This window comes from Thamnophis elegans, chromosome 8, assembly GCF_009769535.1.
Source record: "Thamnophis elegans isolate rThaEle1 chromosome 8, rThaEle1.pri, whole genome shotgun sequence".
Classification (NCBI taxonomy): Eukaryota; Metazoa; Chordata; class Lepidosauria; order Squamata; family Colubridae; genus Thamnophis; species Thamnophis elegans.
This window is the reverse complement of record NC_045548.1, coordinates 29,882,140-29,896,645: the sequence shown is the minus strand read 5'-3', so window position 1 is coordinate 29,896,645 and position 14,506 is coordinate 29,882,140. Positions and strand designations below refer to the sequence as shown.

The following is a 14,506-nucleotide window of genomic DNA, read 5'->3' as shown; positions in this document are numbered from 1 at the left end:
GATGAACCTGTATTGGATCGCAAATCTCATTATTGAACACCCCTGAGCCATAACATTGTCAGGCTGTATTTAAAAGAAATGAATTTAAAATGTTAACAATAGCCACGGATTTCAATCACAACAGGAGTGAAAAAAAGACCCCCAATGATATTCTTCTGCAGTTAACTTTGGCATTTCCCAGAAGAATAGCAAAACTTACGCTGACAATGTGTTCCAAAATATTCTGGTCTGCAACGACTGCCTAGAGAAAGAGAAAAGTATGACAATGTTACATATTTGTCAGGAATATCTTGATTGATTGAAGTTACAAGGTTGGGAGAGCTTGATGTTGCCTAGACAAAGCTCTAAATAGCTAAGGGAATTGCAGAGTAATAATCCAGGTGCAGAAACAGATGTCAAATAGCTTCCAGTTAAAGATTTCCTGTGCTAAGCTTCCTATGCCAGAGGGCCCTGTGCTGGATAAACTCTTAATAAGCAAAGGTTGACATTCTCTGCAGGTGTCTACTGGTATAAATGTACAGTACTTACACATGAATTTTTAAATATATGCCTGTATAATATACTTGTAAAATTCACACGAAAAGACCTGTCTTCTGAGCTACTCATTCTGTCTGAGACCATTCCCACAACTTGCCAAAATAAACTCACTCGTAAGAATATAGGGGCTAGTTATCCATCAGGCTATGTTTGGGTCTCCAGAATCTCAGGCCAAATATTTAACCTCACTTGCTCCCATGGTACAGTATTTAATGGAGTAATAGAGGTTCAACCTCTGGAAAGCATTGTATTCTATTATTTGATTACAATCTTGAGGAAGAATGGACATAAGAATGTAAGCAATGCCCTGCTGGATCAGGCCCTTATCCCATCTAGCCCAGTAGTCTGTTCTCATGGTTGCCAGCCAACTGCACAAGGAAACCCACTGGTATTCCAGCAAATGGTCTTCAGACACAATCAGACTGCCTTCAAGACTAATAGCCATTGATCTGCATAACTTCCATGAATTGGTTCAACTCTGTTTTGAAATCAGCTAAACTTCAAAATAAGGGGGATTATTTATTTGTTAACACAATTTATTCACCACCCAACTCCCAATGACTATTGCAATACTGTCCAAACTTCATAGCCAACCCATAATCAAAGAAAATCAAATTGACAAGTTTCCAAACAGATTGGGAAACTGACTAGTCTAGATTATGAGAAAGACTATATGAATTTATAAAGCTGTGTAGAACAGAAATTGGGCATTTTGCAGCAAAATCTATGTGGATTTAAGTCAAGTGTGTCCACCATACAGTCACTCACTCCAATCACAAATAAGCTTAGTTAAAAACAAACTCACTCTTTAATTTGCTCTAATCAGCATATGCATGTTAGTTAATGATAGATAAGGAAAGAATGGAAATAGCACTATTTAAATCTGCTCATCATGCCCCTGTACATTTCTGGACACTGTGTTCCACAGTTTGGGGGCTAAAAAAACTGTATCATGCAGCTATAATTGATACTCTGTTAGTAAATGATAAGTTATAGACAAAAAAGTCAGAAACAACTTGCCATCCATATGACCAGGTGAAGTGACTGCTGGGTTCTGAGTTGTAGCTGGGGAGATAGGAATTCCTTTCAAAAGAAGAATAAAAGAAGCAGCCATTTAGATAAATAACCAGACAACAAAATAATTTACTTTTTTTTTATACTGTGACTGGTATACCAAGGTCTGTTTAAACAAACCTGGGGAGAAGGTGTGAGAAAAATAGGAGATTTTTAAAACCTTTTTTTCTCCTATTACCTAGGTTGTTATCACTACACCACTCTTTGTTTTAACATCTTCTCTCTTCTCACCATAATAATTTCCTGGGTCTCACCTTCTCTCCTCAACATCCTCACCGTCTCTACTTGGTTCATTTTCTCCACTCTGTCTGTTCTACTCCTCTTCCTCTTGCTCCAATCATCCTTTCATGGCAAAAGTTGAACTTGCACTTTTAACAACTGCGCAATTTATCTTTTCTTCTCTTTTCTTTCTTCTTTTCTTCTTTCTTTTGTATGGGATATGCATGGGATATGTATGTGATTGAGTGAATGTTCCCACTTTTTACTACTTATCACTGTTGTATTTTTTGTGTTTTTAATTACTACGTGGGGATTGTCTGGGTGAGTGAATGAGTATGTATGATTCGGAGGACCTGCCGGGGAATGCGGGGAGCACTGGGGTGGCTGGAGGGACCAGAGACACGGGAGAAGGCCGGAGCATTACGGTCGTAACAGGGAGGGGCAGATATGGCGGGGACTTTAGGGCTGGCCATTACCGGGGAAGGAGGGTTCGCTACGTTACAGAGATCCCTCCTTCCGGCCCTATGAGTCCCACTCCGAGGCCAGATGGCGTGAGTAATCAGGACCCTGGTCTCAGGCTGCTGTCGCTAAATGCCAGGTCTGTGGTTCACAAGGCTCCTCTCGTCCGGGACTTAATTTTAGATGAGAGGGCAGACCTGGCATGTATTACTGAAACCTGGCTGGGCCCGGAGGAAGGAGTCCCCCTCGTAGAGATGTGCCCAGAAGGATTTCAGGTGCTGCACCAGCCGAGAGCCCAGGGAAGGGGTGGGGGTGTGGCTATCGTTATCCGGGAGTCGTTAGCACCTCGTAGGATCCCTGCTCCGGAGCTTGTCGGGTGTGAGTCTCTGCTGGTAAAGTTGGACCTCAAGGGTCAAGTAGGTCTGCTGTTAACGTACCTGCCTCCCAACAGCGTTGCAGCAGCCCTCCCCTCGCTCCTCGAGTCGGTAGCCGAGCTAGCAATTGAGTTCCCTAGACGTATGGTCTTGGGGGACTTCAATTTGCCTTCGCTCGGTGAACACTCTGATGGGGCGCAGGAGTTCATGGCTTCCATGATGGCCATGGGCTTGACCCAGGTAATTCGGGGCCCAACTCACTCAGCGGGTCACATGCTCGACCTCGTATTTCTCTCGGAGCAGTGGACTTGTGATCTTGGTCTGAGGGGTAATGAGATCATACCCCTGTCGTGGTCAGACCACTGCCTACTGAGGCTCGACTTTCAGAGACCAAACCCCCACTGTAGGGAGGAGGAACCGACCAGGTGGTTCCGCCCCAGGCGACTTATGGAGCCTCTGAGGTTCCAGACGGAGCTTGGGGTTATTCCTGATACTCTCGCCCACAGTCCGGTGGAGACTCTGGTTGCTGCCTGGCACTCGGCAGCATCGGAGACCCTTGACTGGATTGCGCCACTACGGCCGCTCCGAGGCGGCGGATCCCTGAGGCCTCCTTGGTTCACCGAGGAGCTCCGGGAGATGAAGTGCCGGAGGAGACGCCTAGAGCACCTATGGAGGTCCGATAAATCCGAATCGAACCGAGCAATCCTAACAACCAGCACCAAGGAGTACATCAGGGCACTTAGGGCAGCAAAAAGATCTCACATTGCCACCTTGGTTGCGTCCGCTGAGTCCCGCCCGGCCGCCCTGTTTAGGATAACCCATTCCCTCCTAAATAGGAGGGATACGGGGGAACCCTTGCAGGGTAGAGCTGAGGATTATGCCCAATTCTTAGCGGACAAAATTGCTCGGTTTCGGTCGGATTTGGACTCCATCCCTGCAGTTCCAGCCGAGGCACAAGAGGATGAATTGGTAGACCACCTCTGGGTTGAGTTTCAGGATGTTGCCCCTGGGGATGTGGACAAGGCCATGAGAGCTGTGAGTGCCTCCACCTGTGTACTGGACCCGTGTCCCTCATGGCTGGTTGCTAACAGCAGTGAGGTGACACGAGGCTGGATCCAGGCGGTTGTTACCGCCTCTCTTCGGGAGGGGCACTTCCCCGCCGCACTTAAAGCGGCGGTGGTGAGACCTCTCCTGAAGAAGCCATCTTTGGATCCAGCTGTCCTTAACAACTACCGTCCAGTCTCCAACCTCCCTTTTGTTGGGAAGGTTGTCGAGAAGGTGGTGGCCTTCCAGCTTCAACAGTCCTTGGAGGAAGCAAGCTATCTCGACCCCTTCCAGTCAGGCTTCAGACCCGGTTACAGCACAGAAACCGCTTTGGCCGCATTGACCGATGATCTTTGGAGAGCCAGAGATGGAGGCCATGCCTCCATCCTGGTTCTCCTCGACCTCTCGGCGGCTTTCGATACCATCGACCATGGTATCCTTCTGCGACGACTGCGGGAGGTGGGGGTGGGAGGCACTGTGTTACGGTGGTTCTCCTCCTACCTGTCGGACAGGTCGCAGTCAGTGTTAGTGGGGGGGCAGAGATCGACCCCTAGGCCCCTAACATATGGGGTGCCGCAGGGTTCGGTCTTATCCCCCCTACTATTTAACATCTACATGAAACCGCTGGGTGAGATCATTCAGAGGCACGGGATAAGATACCATCAATACGCGGACAATACTCAGTTGTATCTGTCCGCCCCGTGCCAACTCAATGAAGCGGTGGACGTGATGAACCGGGGTCTTGAGGCCGTTATGGACTGGATGAGGGCTAACAAGCTTGTACTCAACCCGGACAAGACCGAGTGGCTGTTGTGTTTTCCTCCCAATAATTCGATCAGTGTTCCATCACTCAGGCTGGGGGGTCAAATTTTATACCCCTCAGAGAGGGTTCGCAACTTGGGAGTCCTCCTGGATCCACAGCTGACTTTTGACCACCATCTGACGGCTGTGACCAAGGGGGCATTTGCCCAGGTTCGCCTGGTGCACCAGTTGCGACCCTACCTGAACCGGGAGGCCCTCACAACAGTCACTCGGGCCCTTGTGACCTCTAGGCTGGAATACTGCAATGTGCTCTACATGGGGCTGCCCTTGAAGAGCATCCGGCGACTTCAGCTAGTCCAGAACGCAGCCGCGCGAGTGATTGTGGGTGCACCTCGGTTCACCCACATAACACCTATCCTCCGCGAGCTGCGCTGGCTACCTGTTAATCTCCGGGTGCGCTTCAAGGTGCTACTTGTCACTCATAAAGCCCTTCATGGTAGTGGGTCTGCATACTTGAGAGACCGCCTCCTGCCAATTACCTCCCTGCGACCAATTAGATCACATAGATTAGCCCTCCTCCGAGTTCCATCTGCCAGTCAGTGCCGACTGGCAACTACATGGAGGAGAGCCTTTTCAGTAGTAGCTCCGACCCTTTGGAACGATCTCCCCGTGGAGATTCGTACCCTCACCACCGTCCAGACCTTCCGCACAGCCCTTAAGACCTGGCTAGCCCGTCAGGCCTGGGGACAAAGATAACTGTCCCCACCCGAATGATGAATGAATGTTGTGTTCTATTTTACTTCTATGTATTGTTTGTGTCTATTGTCTGTATACCCCCCCCCCCCTCATTTTATGTAAGCCGCCCTGAGTCCCCTCAGGGAAAAGGGCGGCCTATAAGTATTAATAAATACTCAAAATACTCAAAAGTTTGCCTTCCACGTCTCAGCTATTTCCCTCAACCATTTTTCTCCCTGAATCTTATCCATCTCTTGCTCAATATTCACCTTCTCTTACCTTGATTTATTCTTTCCTTCCAATAAGAATTTTCTCTCTCACAAGGTGAGAAAGAAAGAGGACTGGCTGTTGAAGGATACCCTGCAGTTTTTTTGCAATCAGAAAATTTAGTGGAATATCACTTCCTTCTCCCTATTTTTTCTACCAAGGTAATTATATTTCTAATTCAGACCCGCTCTTGTTCCATCTTCTTCATGTTTCAGCTTCTGCAGTATCTCCATGTTAGCAAATACCTTGATATTTAAAGCAATACTTCAAAGCAATTATTCTTCTACTATAATGTGTAGTGATCGCATTCCATAAGTGCTATGGTTGCACTAGACTGAAAAACAATTATAGTATTAGAACATCAAGCAGAGGAAAGAAAAAAAATAGAAGAGCAAATTCATCCAGATGGGAAGCATGTTTAAAAATAGAGTGTCCTGCTTTCCAATCTAGGTAATTAATCTGTCGTAGAGATATAACTTCAGATGCTTGTTGTAGAAGTTCAGTTTTAGCTTATATTTCAGAAAAGACTACTGCATGGCAATAAAATAAAATATTTACCTCCTTGCCTTATTTGGAAGTACGACTTAGGAATAGCTTAGAAATAGCACTAGGATAAAATTGAGTGTAAGAAAATCTTGAATAAAACAATGGATATTAATTTAAAGATTCACTGGACATGCTGTGATACTCACGGTAACAGGAGGGAAAACTATGGTATCCATCAGCACACCGATCACAGGCTTTACCCTGATAGTTCAGCTTACAATAACAGCGACCTGATCCTTCTTCACAGCCATTGGTATGTTCAGGGGTACACCTGCAGGCTACAGGAAATGACATCATCAAAAGCTTTCTTCAAATACATTTGTTTCTTGAAGTTTACTAAGTTTACTCGAATTATAATAACAGGAATTCCTACTATACATCAGATTCAGTGGTGGGTTTCAAAATTTTTTAGAACCTCTTCTGAAGGTGTGACCTGCTTTGTGGGAGTGTCTTGCTGGCCATGTGAGCGTGTGGGAGTGGCTTGCCAGCCATGTGACTGGGTGGCAGTGGCCAACTTGTAAAATATGGTGAAACTCACTTAACAACACTCTTGCTTAGCAACCAAAATGTTGGCTCAGAAACTCTGGCATTTGAAGCACGCAAATCTTAAAGCTGTCAAGTTACAAGATCCTTGCACCCCTAACCCTTTAGAAAAAAAAACACCCCAGGGGTGTTCAAACTTAACAGCTTTAAGACTTGTGGACTTCAACTCCCAGAATTCCTCCTCTCGCTCTTCATCTTGTTGATGTGTGGACGGGCGGGGAGAGGGAGCTGGAACCGGTTCTAAATGGCACTGTAGATTTGTGGAATCTCTTCTATAGAAGAGGTTAAAACTGGCAGGAACCCACCCCTGATCAGATTGCTACTTTGCTTTGGCAGCAATAGATTTAATAATTATAATATTACTTTATACCTTGAAATGCTGTGTGAAGCTTATCACATCAATATCCTTTTAAGTAGCTAATTAAGCTACTTATTGCTTATTAAGTAAGCAATTATTACATCACAATGAAAATGTATTTATTTTGTCTGAAATCATCTACATCTACATTCTAGAACAGGGGTGTCAAACTCGTGGCCCGCAGGCCAGATGCATCACGTGCTGACTCCGGCCCCGCCCAGTTTAGCAAAGGGGGATGAAGTCCTGATACATCATCTGATGCTGCCATGACAATGTGAGTGTGACATCCCTGTTCTAGAAGGTTACTGGTAATACAGTGATCTGAATCATTTATCATGGTATCAAACACTGTTTGACTTTATATTGACCCCTCGTAGTTCCCATATTTTAAGGATTCTTGTAATGGAAATGTATGACCATACTTTTATGTCTCTTTCAATGAAGCCCTTGATACAATGTTTCCCTTTATTTTGGCATTTGTATTCTGCTTCCATGGCAACTTACCAAAAACCGTTAAAACAAAGTAAAACATTGTTTCAATTGTACAAGTGCAGACACAAAGAATGTACATAGCAGCAGAACCACAGCAGTAGAGTAAGATTTTTTTTAAAGGTCTCAATAAATGAGGAATGGTCTGTAGTTCCAAAAAGAACATGAGATTCGATATTGTACAGGTGAAACTCATTGAACAGGGCACTCTATATACAGAATTGTATACAGAGAATAACCATATACATTGGGGTGGGTTCCTGCCAGTTCTAACCTCTTCTATAAAAGAGGTTCCACAAATCTACAGTGCCATTTAGAACCGGTTCCAGCTCCCTCCCCCCCCCCCCGTCCATCCACACATCATCAAGATGAAGAGCGAGACGAGGAATTCTGGGAGTTGAAGTCCACAAGTCTTAAAGCTGTCAAGTTTGAACATCCCTGGGGTATTTTTTTCTAAAGGGTTAGGGGTGTAAGGGTCTTGTAACTTGACAGCTTTAAGACTTGCGTGCTTCAAATGCCAGAGTTTCTGAGGCAACATTTTGGTTGCTAAGCAAGAGTGTTGTTAAGTGAGTTTCACCAAATTTTACTAGTTGGCCACGCCCACCCAGTCACATAGCTGGTAAGCCACTCCCACCATCACATGGCTGGCAAGCCACTCCCACCCGGTTACATGGCCGGCAAGCCACTCCCACAAAGCAGGCCACACCTAAAGAAGAGGTTCTAAAAAAAATTGAAACACACCACTGATATACATTCACTGAAAACACTTTCCTTTATGGATACTTCTCTGAGTTTTAAAAATTGGAGGCATCCAGGGAAACATCTCTAAGATGGTCTAAAAGACAGACTCCAAAACAGGTCCCTTAGCTGTTAAGTTCTTTGAAAATACCACACCTCCCCATGAAGTGTCTTTAAGAATAAAATGGCAGACCATTTAATAATGTGACCTCACTTGCAGCACAAATTATCAAATTCAAATTATCCTACTTCATATACATTGTGAGGTACAGGTACTGTATACAGCCTTATAGGAGATATATTAAAAAATCAGAAAGACCGGGAACAGAGAACTTTCTCCACGTAATCTAAAATAAAAAGCATTATATGTAGAATAGACAAACTTCAAATGTTAAAATATATTGAATCATTTTTTTTATTAGCATATATTGAGGGGAAGAGGCTAGTAAAAAGAATAGGAAAAATAGACGTACATATGCATCCATGCACTGCTGTGACTGGAACACCATATGGCCGATAGTATCCTTTTAAACATTTCTCACAATTTATACCAGCTGTGTTGTGCTATATGGGGTAAAATGCAGAAGAAACTGGCATAAGAGAAATGAAATCAGAAGAAGAGATAAAAAAGAAACAATTCAATTTTGGCAACTTTCAATTTGTTTCCACAATGAAGAAAAAGATTGATGGAGCAGAAGTACAATGACTTGGGATTTCTGTCAACGTATCAGGAATGCAGACTGAACCAGGAATGTTACAATAACTTTAGGTTCGACAGAGATTAGCAACATTTTCTGATATAAAATCACATGATTTTATATAATATCACAGGGCAAAATAAAGGCAAAATAAAATTAAAAATCGTTACATTATCATGAAATATTTGCATTTTCATATGAGATCTCATCAGATTTGGTATTTCAGTATTTCTATCTTTTAATTTTATTCCAACATGGCATTGATATAAAACAGTACAATTTTAAATATCAACTGTAATAAATGCATCCTTATATGGAAGATGAATTCAGTTCTAGGCACCCTATTTCAAAAGGACAGTAACAATTATTCAAGCTCAGAAGACAACCAAGATGGTTAGGAGCAGTGGTGGGATTCAGTCAGTTCGCATCACTTCGGGAGAACGGTTGTTAACTTTCTGAGCCGCTTGGTGAACTGGTTGTTGGAAGAAATCATTAGGGCAAAGAACCGGTTGTTAAATTATTTGAATCCCACCACTGGTTAGAATTCTGGAAAACAAGCCCCACAAGAAACACAAGGATAGAGCCTAATGAAAAGACAACTGAAGAGAAATGTGATAGCACAGAAATGGAAGTAGACATATTTTCTATTTGCCCAAAGGACAGAGCCAGAAGCAGTGGGTTAGAACTTCAAGGAAGTAAGCTCAGCTAGGCATCAGGAGGAACTTTCTACCAGTTAAAACTAGTTTACTGATTGAATAGACTCTACGTAGTCTTTAAATTAAGACTGTAATGAAGCCTGCCCATTACAGTATAGTCATATATCCTAATGGTACAGTACATTCATATATCACAATGGCTAAAATTTTACAACTTTTTTTGCAGGTGTCTTTAAGTGAACACTGCAGTCATTAAGCAAACCAAAAGTTCCCTATGGACAGGTTTTTGTTGAAAACTGAAAGTGCCGGATTTCAGCAAAAAAATCATAAAATGTGATCACATGACCATGGGACAGTTGTAAATGCAGATGTGTTTCTGGGTGCCTGAAGTTCAGTCACGTGACTGCAGAGAGAGCCCAGTCCAGGGGTGGGTTGCTGCGGATATGGTACGGCAGTAGTGGCCGGGAGCAGCTGAGAGCATACCGGTATGGTGGCTCATTTAGCCCACCCCTCCACCCACGCTCTATAGGCTGTTTTTATGCCAAAACACACACACTGCACACACACACAGTGTGCGGTGCCTGCGCAAGCCCTGACAAGCAGTTAGGTGTTGCAGGGGCGGTGGATTGCGCATGAGTGGGCAGCGCACAGCACATGCATGCACAGTGCACATCAAGCTTGTGCACGTACTGACTGCAATCAGCATACCAGTAGAGACAGTAAGAGCAACCCACTACTGCCCCAATCACTATCTAAATCATGTAATCTTAGTGATGTATTCCCTGAAGGAATGAGGCAGCAGGCTCCTGAGGTAAGTCAACAGCAGTTTATTAGAACAGATCTATACAGTAGACAGGTTAGCAGTAGACAGGGACCCCCCTGTTTGACAGCTATTTATACGGAGCTGTCAAGCAGGAAGGCCAATAGGTGCGCGTCTGACAGCCCGCGCTCAGCCATGCCGCGCCTTAGCCAATCAGGCGAGGCCTGGCTGTTGCTGGCTGTCAGTCGTAGCTATGACGACTAAACACTTAGAAACAGCCCTACAAGCCTAAAATAGTTCAATTCTACAGAATAGTCCTGCATAGTTAGTAATCAAAATTGAATAAAGCTTTGAGTGATAGAAAATTACTTTCTTCTGTAGCCCAGAACAATTGAAGTTCAGCATGCCATTTGCAACTTTCATGCACTTATCAAACTACAAAAGGTGTTATGGGGGATTTACCTGACAGTCAATGCAGACTCCTCCCCCTTGATACTGTCCATTAAGATTTAAGCTTTCTTTGCGTCGTTCAACCTCACGGTCATAATAGCAGTCAAAGGCATGGCCATGACAGTTGCAGGCTGAGAAAGATGGTGGGTTAAAATTCTTTTTAACAACAGAAGAAAATGAGCAAAGGAATACTGATTTTTTTTAAAAAAATAGCATCACAAATTGCACATGCATCCTGACTTTTTCACAATCAGCAGCAAGGCAGATAATATGTGCTCAGCTTGAATCAAGAAGCATTCCCACCTACCAACTTTAATCAAGTTGGTTTGACACAAGAGATTTTTAAAAGGCTATTTAATTGCTCTAGAAAATTGCAGAATCACAGGTCAAATCTGAAGAAATACAGAGCAACGGTGGGATTCATTTTTAATTTGTTTTACTTCCCATTTACATGTTATCATTATACAATATAAACCTTTCAAATGTGACCTGTGTTTACAATAAAGCAACACTTGTCTTTCTGCATGACTTACGTTCACAGAGATTTGGGCTGCTGGCTGTTGCAGGTTGCCAACTTTTCTGATTATACCCTGGACAGCAACGATTACAGGTTTCCCCACAAGTATTGTGTTGACATTCACATTGGTACCTATAATTATTAAGTAATTCTCAGTTAAGTTTCCCCTATTGCACTTTTCATGATTTTTGTTGTACTTTTCATATCTTATTTCTTTACGGGATTTTTTTTTAAAAAAATAATATATATATATAGGTTATGTCCTAATCCAGGGGTTTCCAAACTTGTCAACTTTAACACTTGTGGACTCAACTCCCAGAATTTCCCAGCCAGCCATTCAGACTGGGGGATTCTGGGAGCTGAAGTCCACAAGTCTTGAAGTTGACAAGTTTGGAAAACCCTTCCTAATCCAATAATACAAATTCAAATGTTAACATATTTGTTTATGAAATGTATATTCCACATTTGTACTAAAAAGCCCATACGGGAGACTAATAGTTTTTTCAAACAAAACTCATTTTATCATAGCCATGGGGATGGATGGATGAATAACCTTTATTATAATCTGAGATTTTTGGAGCAAGGAGAATCCCCAAATCATCTCCATTATTTTATAAACATAAACAAAAAATCATCTGTAAGAACTGTTGTTTTGATTGTACAGTTGGTTACTTTACCTGTAGGAATCTGGGTCAGTTTTTGCAGCACATACATCAGCATGTCCATGACAAACACATTGTCCACCAATGCTGATGTCTTTTATACTGTAGTAGTACTAGATAACAGAAAAAATAAGATTTGTAGACAAATAGAAGAAGCAATTTATTTTCAAAAAGTCATGTCAAATATTTTTATGGATGTAAATTGGACACTAATTATTTGCTTAAAAATATAGATTTGGCCCAACTACCGTATTTTTTGGAGTATAAGATACACCTTTTTCCCCAAAAAAAGAGGGTGAAAATCTGAGTGCATCTTATATATTGAATACAGCATTTTTGGTCTCTCGAAACACTGCTCCCTTCACAAAAATGGGCTTTGTGCATAGGCTTTGGGAGGCCTGCAAAGTACTCCTGGGGGCTGGGGAGGGAAAAAATGAGCAACAAATGGGCCATTTTTTGCCCCACCCCCAGTCCCCAGGAGTACTCTACAAGCCTCCCAAAGCCTATCCATGCCCTGGTTTTTTGTTTGTTTGTTTTTTGCAAAAAAATGGTCCTGTTTTTGTGAAAAATGGGTCTTTTTTGCTTGTTTGTACCCCATCCAGTCCCCTTTGCAGGCCTCTCAAACTCTCTGCATGCTTTTCACAAGAAACGAGGCATGCAGAGGGTTTGGGAGGCCTGCAGAGTGCAAAAACCTTTTTAAACAATTTATCTCTTCAAAATCTTGGTGCGTCTTATACTCCGGTGCATCTTATAGTACAAAAAATACAGTATATTCTCCAAACATGTATATTACTTAAGGTAAAGCATTAGAAAGAGGTTGGTAGCAACTTCTCAAAAAGTGCAAATGCCTTTTGATAACATTTGTTAATCAGAAAAGATACTACCAGACTTCTGGCTTTTTGTCCCTTGTTTTTTTATAGGTGAAAGAGAAAACAAGAAACAGTGGAAGGAAAGGGAGGGAATTGTATTAATACTTATAATAAACAGGTAAAGAGCTTAAAAAGCTGTATGGGGAGCATATTATAGACTTCCCCCAGAAAAAAAGTTGCTACAATACAGCTATGAATGCAGGGCTGAAATCTTTCAGCTCAGCTATGAGACTCATTTGGTGTCTTTTGGCAGTTACATTATAGTTCCCTTATCTTTAAAATTAACATAAAATTTGTCTATTTTAAAGATACTAAAAAGGCTAATGAAGACCCTTCATAGGGTGACTGAGAGTCCTTCCATGAATGTTCCCTCAATTCTGCCACAGTTCTGCAGCTCATCTGCAGCCAAGTCAATTAATTTGTGGTTCATCTGCAATGCAAAAATAAGTGTGCAAGAATATTTCTGCAGAATTCTATATTGGTACCCTGGAGCAGGCAGCTTCCCAATGGCACAAATTTTCATCTCATCTTTTCTCTTCAATTCCCCTTCTCCATATCAGGTACTCGTAGTTTATCATTATTTTATCAACCTTTCATCAACTTTAGTGCCACATGCTGTAAAAACAACTCTATTGAGTTAAGGGCAATGTCTGTTTGTACCCTGCCTTATTAACTCAGTTTGAAAGAATGATTCTGAGATTTTGGACAGTAAACCCAGAAGTAGCTTAAACTAGGATTAAATATAGGATTATTTCAGGATTTGGGGAAAGTATTTGTCTATTTATATTTACAGTAACGCTGGTATTGGACACAATATGCCAAAACTTAGCATTCTTGAGAAAGCTTTAATGTTGAGAAAAGGTGGGGGGTGGAAGAGAAGATGATGACCAATAGTAACTCAGTTGCAGTCGTGAAGGGAGTGTTGTTGGAAAATCTAAAATATCAGGCTATGGATAAATCACGGAAGAAAATCTATCAGTGTGGTGAACAACTGATTGATGGCACAACAGTCCTTAGAACAAATTCTATTCTATTATATACATATAATATAGCAGAATATTAAAAAGTAATTTCCCTTCATTATTCTCTCAATGGTCAGTATAATATCCTTTACATTATTAATTCAAATACTTGGTCATTCCTCAATATTATTTATCCAATTCTTTTCCATTACTATTTGTAGAGATGCCCTGAGCCCAATTAAAATCAAGGGTTCAAGCTTATAAAAAAATCACATTGAACAAATTTCCCTGAATTGAGTGGAACTTCTGGATATATTAACAAAGGGTTGTACTGCATTCCTATATGTTACAATTTGAATAAGGCTCATTGGACCAGAGTAATTCCAAGTAAATGAGTATTTACTCATTTATTCAGAATAAATACTCATAGCATTGGGTTAGAAGTCATTTTCAAGCCTTAATAATCAAAATGGTATTCAAAGAATTAACAATTCATTGTTTTGCTACCACTCCCTATCACCAAGATATTTGATGATAAAGTTATACTTGTCTGGGATGACTCATTGAAAATGTCAATAAGAATGGTGTGTGTGTGTATGTGTAAGAAAGATATATTATTTACCCTACCAGCAATGTACTGATGAATAGTTTAAGAAGATGAAAATGAACCAGATTTGCTGTTTTATTCACATTGACCAGGAAAAGAAAAATGTTTTATGTTACAAATTCTATTTGTACCTATGTCTATACATCTGGTTTATAGATTTCTAATTATTTAAAAAGTGTT

At 41.9% G+C, this 14,506-nt stretch overlaps 1 protein-coding gene across 1 annotated transcript in view; it reads right to left on the bottom strand.

Moving 5' to 3' along the window:
• The window catches only part of LAMA3 (laminin subunit alpha 3), a 160,140-nt gene that overhangs the window by 115,459 nt on the left and 30,175 nt on the right, over positions 1-14,506 (bottom strand). The window contains 7 exon segments of the mRNA XM_032222910.1: positions 200-241; positions 1,558-1,620; positions 6,164-6,295; positions 8,619-8,709; positions 10,722-10,840; positions 11,243-11,358; positions 11,904-12,001. Of these exon segments, the coding sequence (XP_032078801.1) occupies positions 200-241; positions 1,558-1,620; positions 6,164-6,295; positions 8,619-8,709; positions 10,722-10,840; positions 11,243-11,358; positions 11,904-12,001 (661 nt within the window).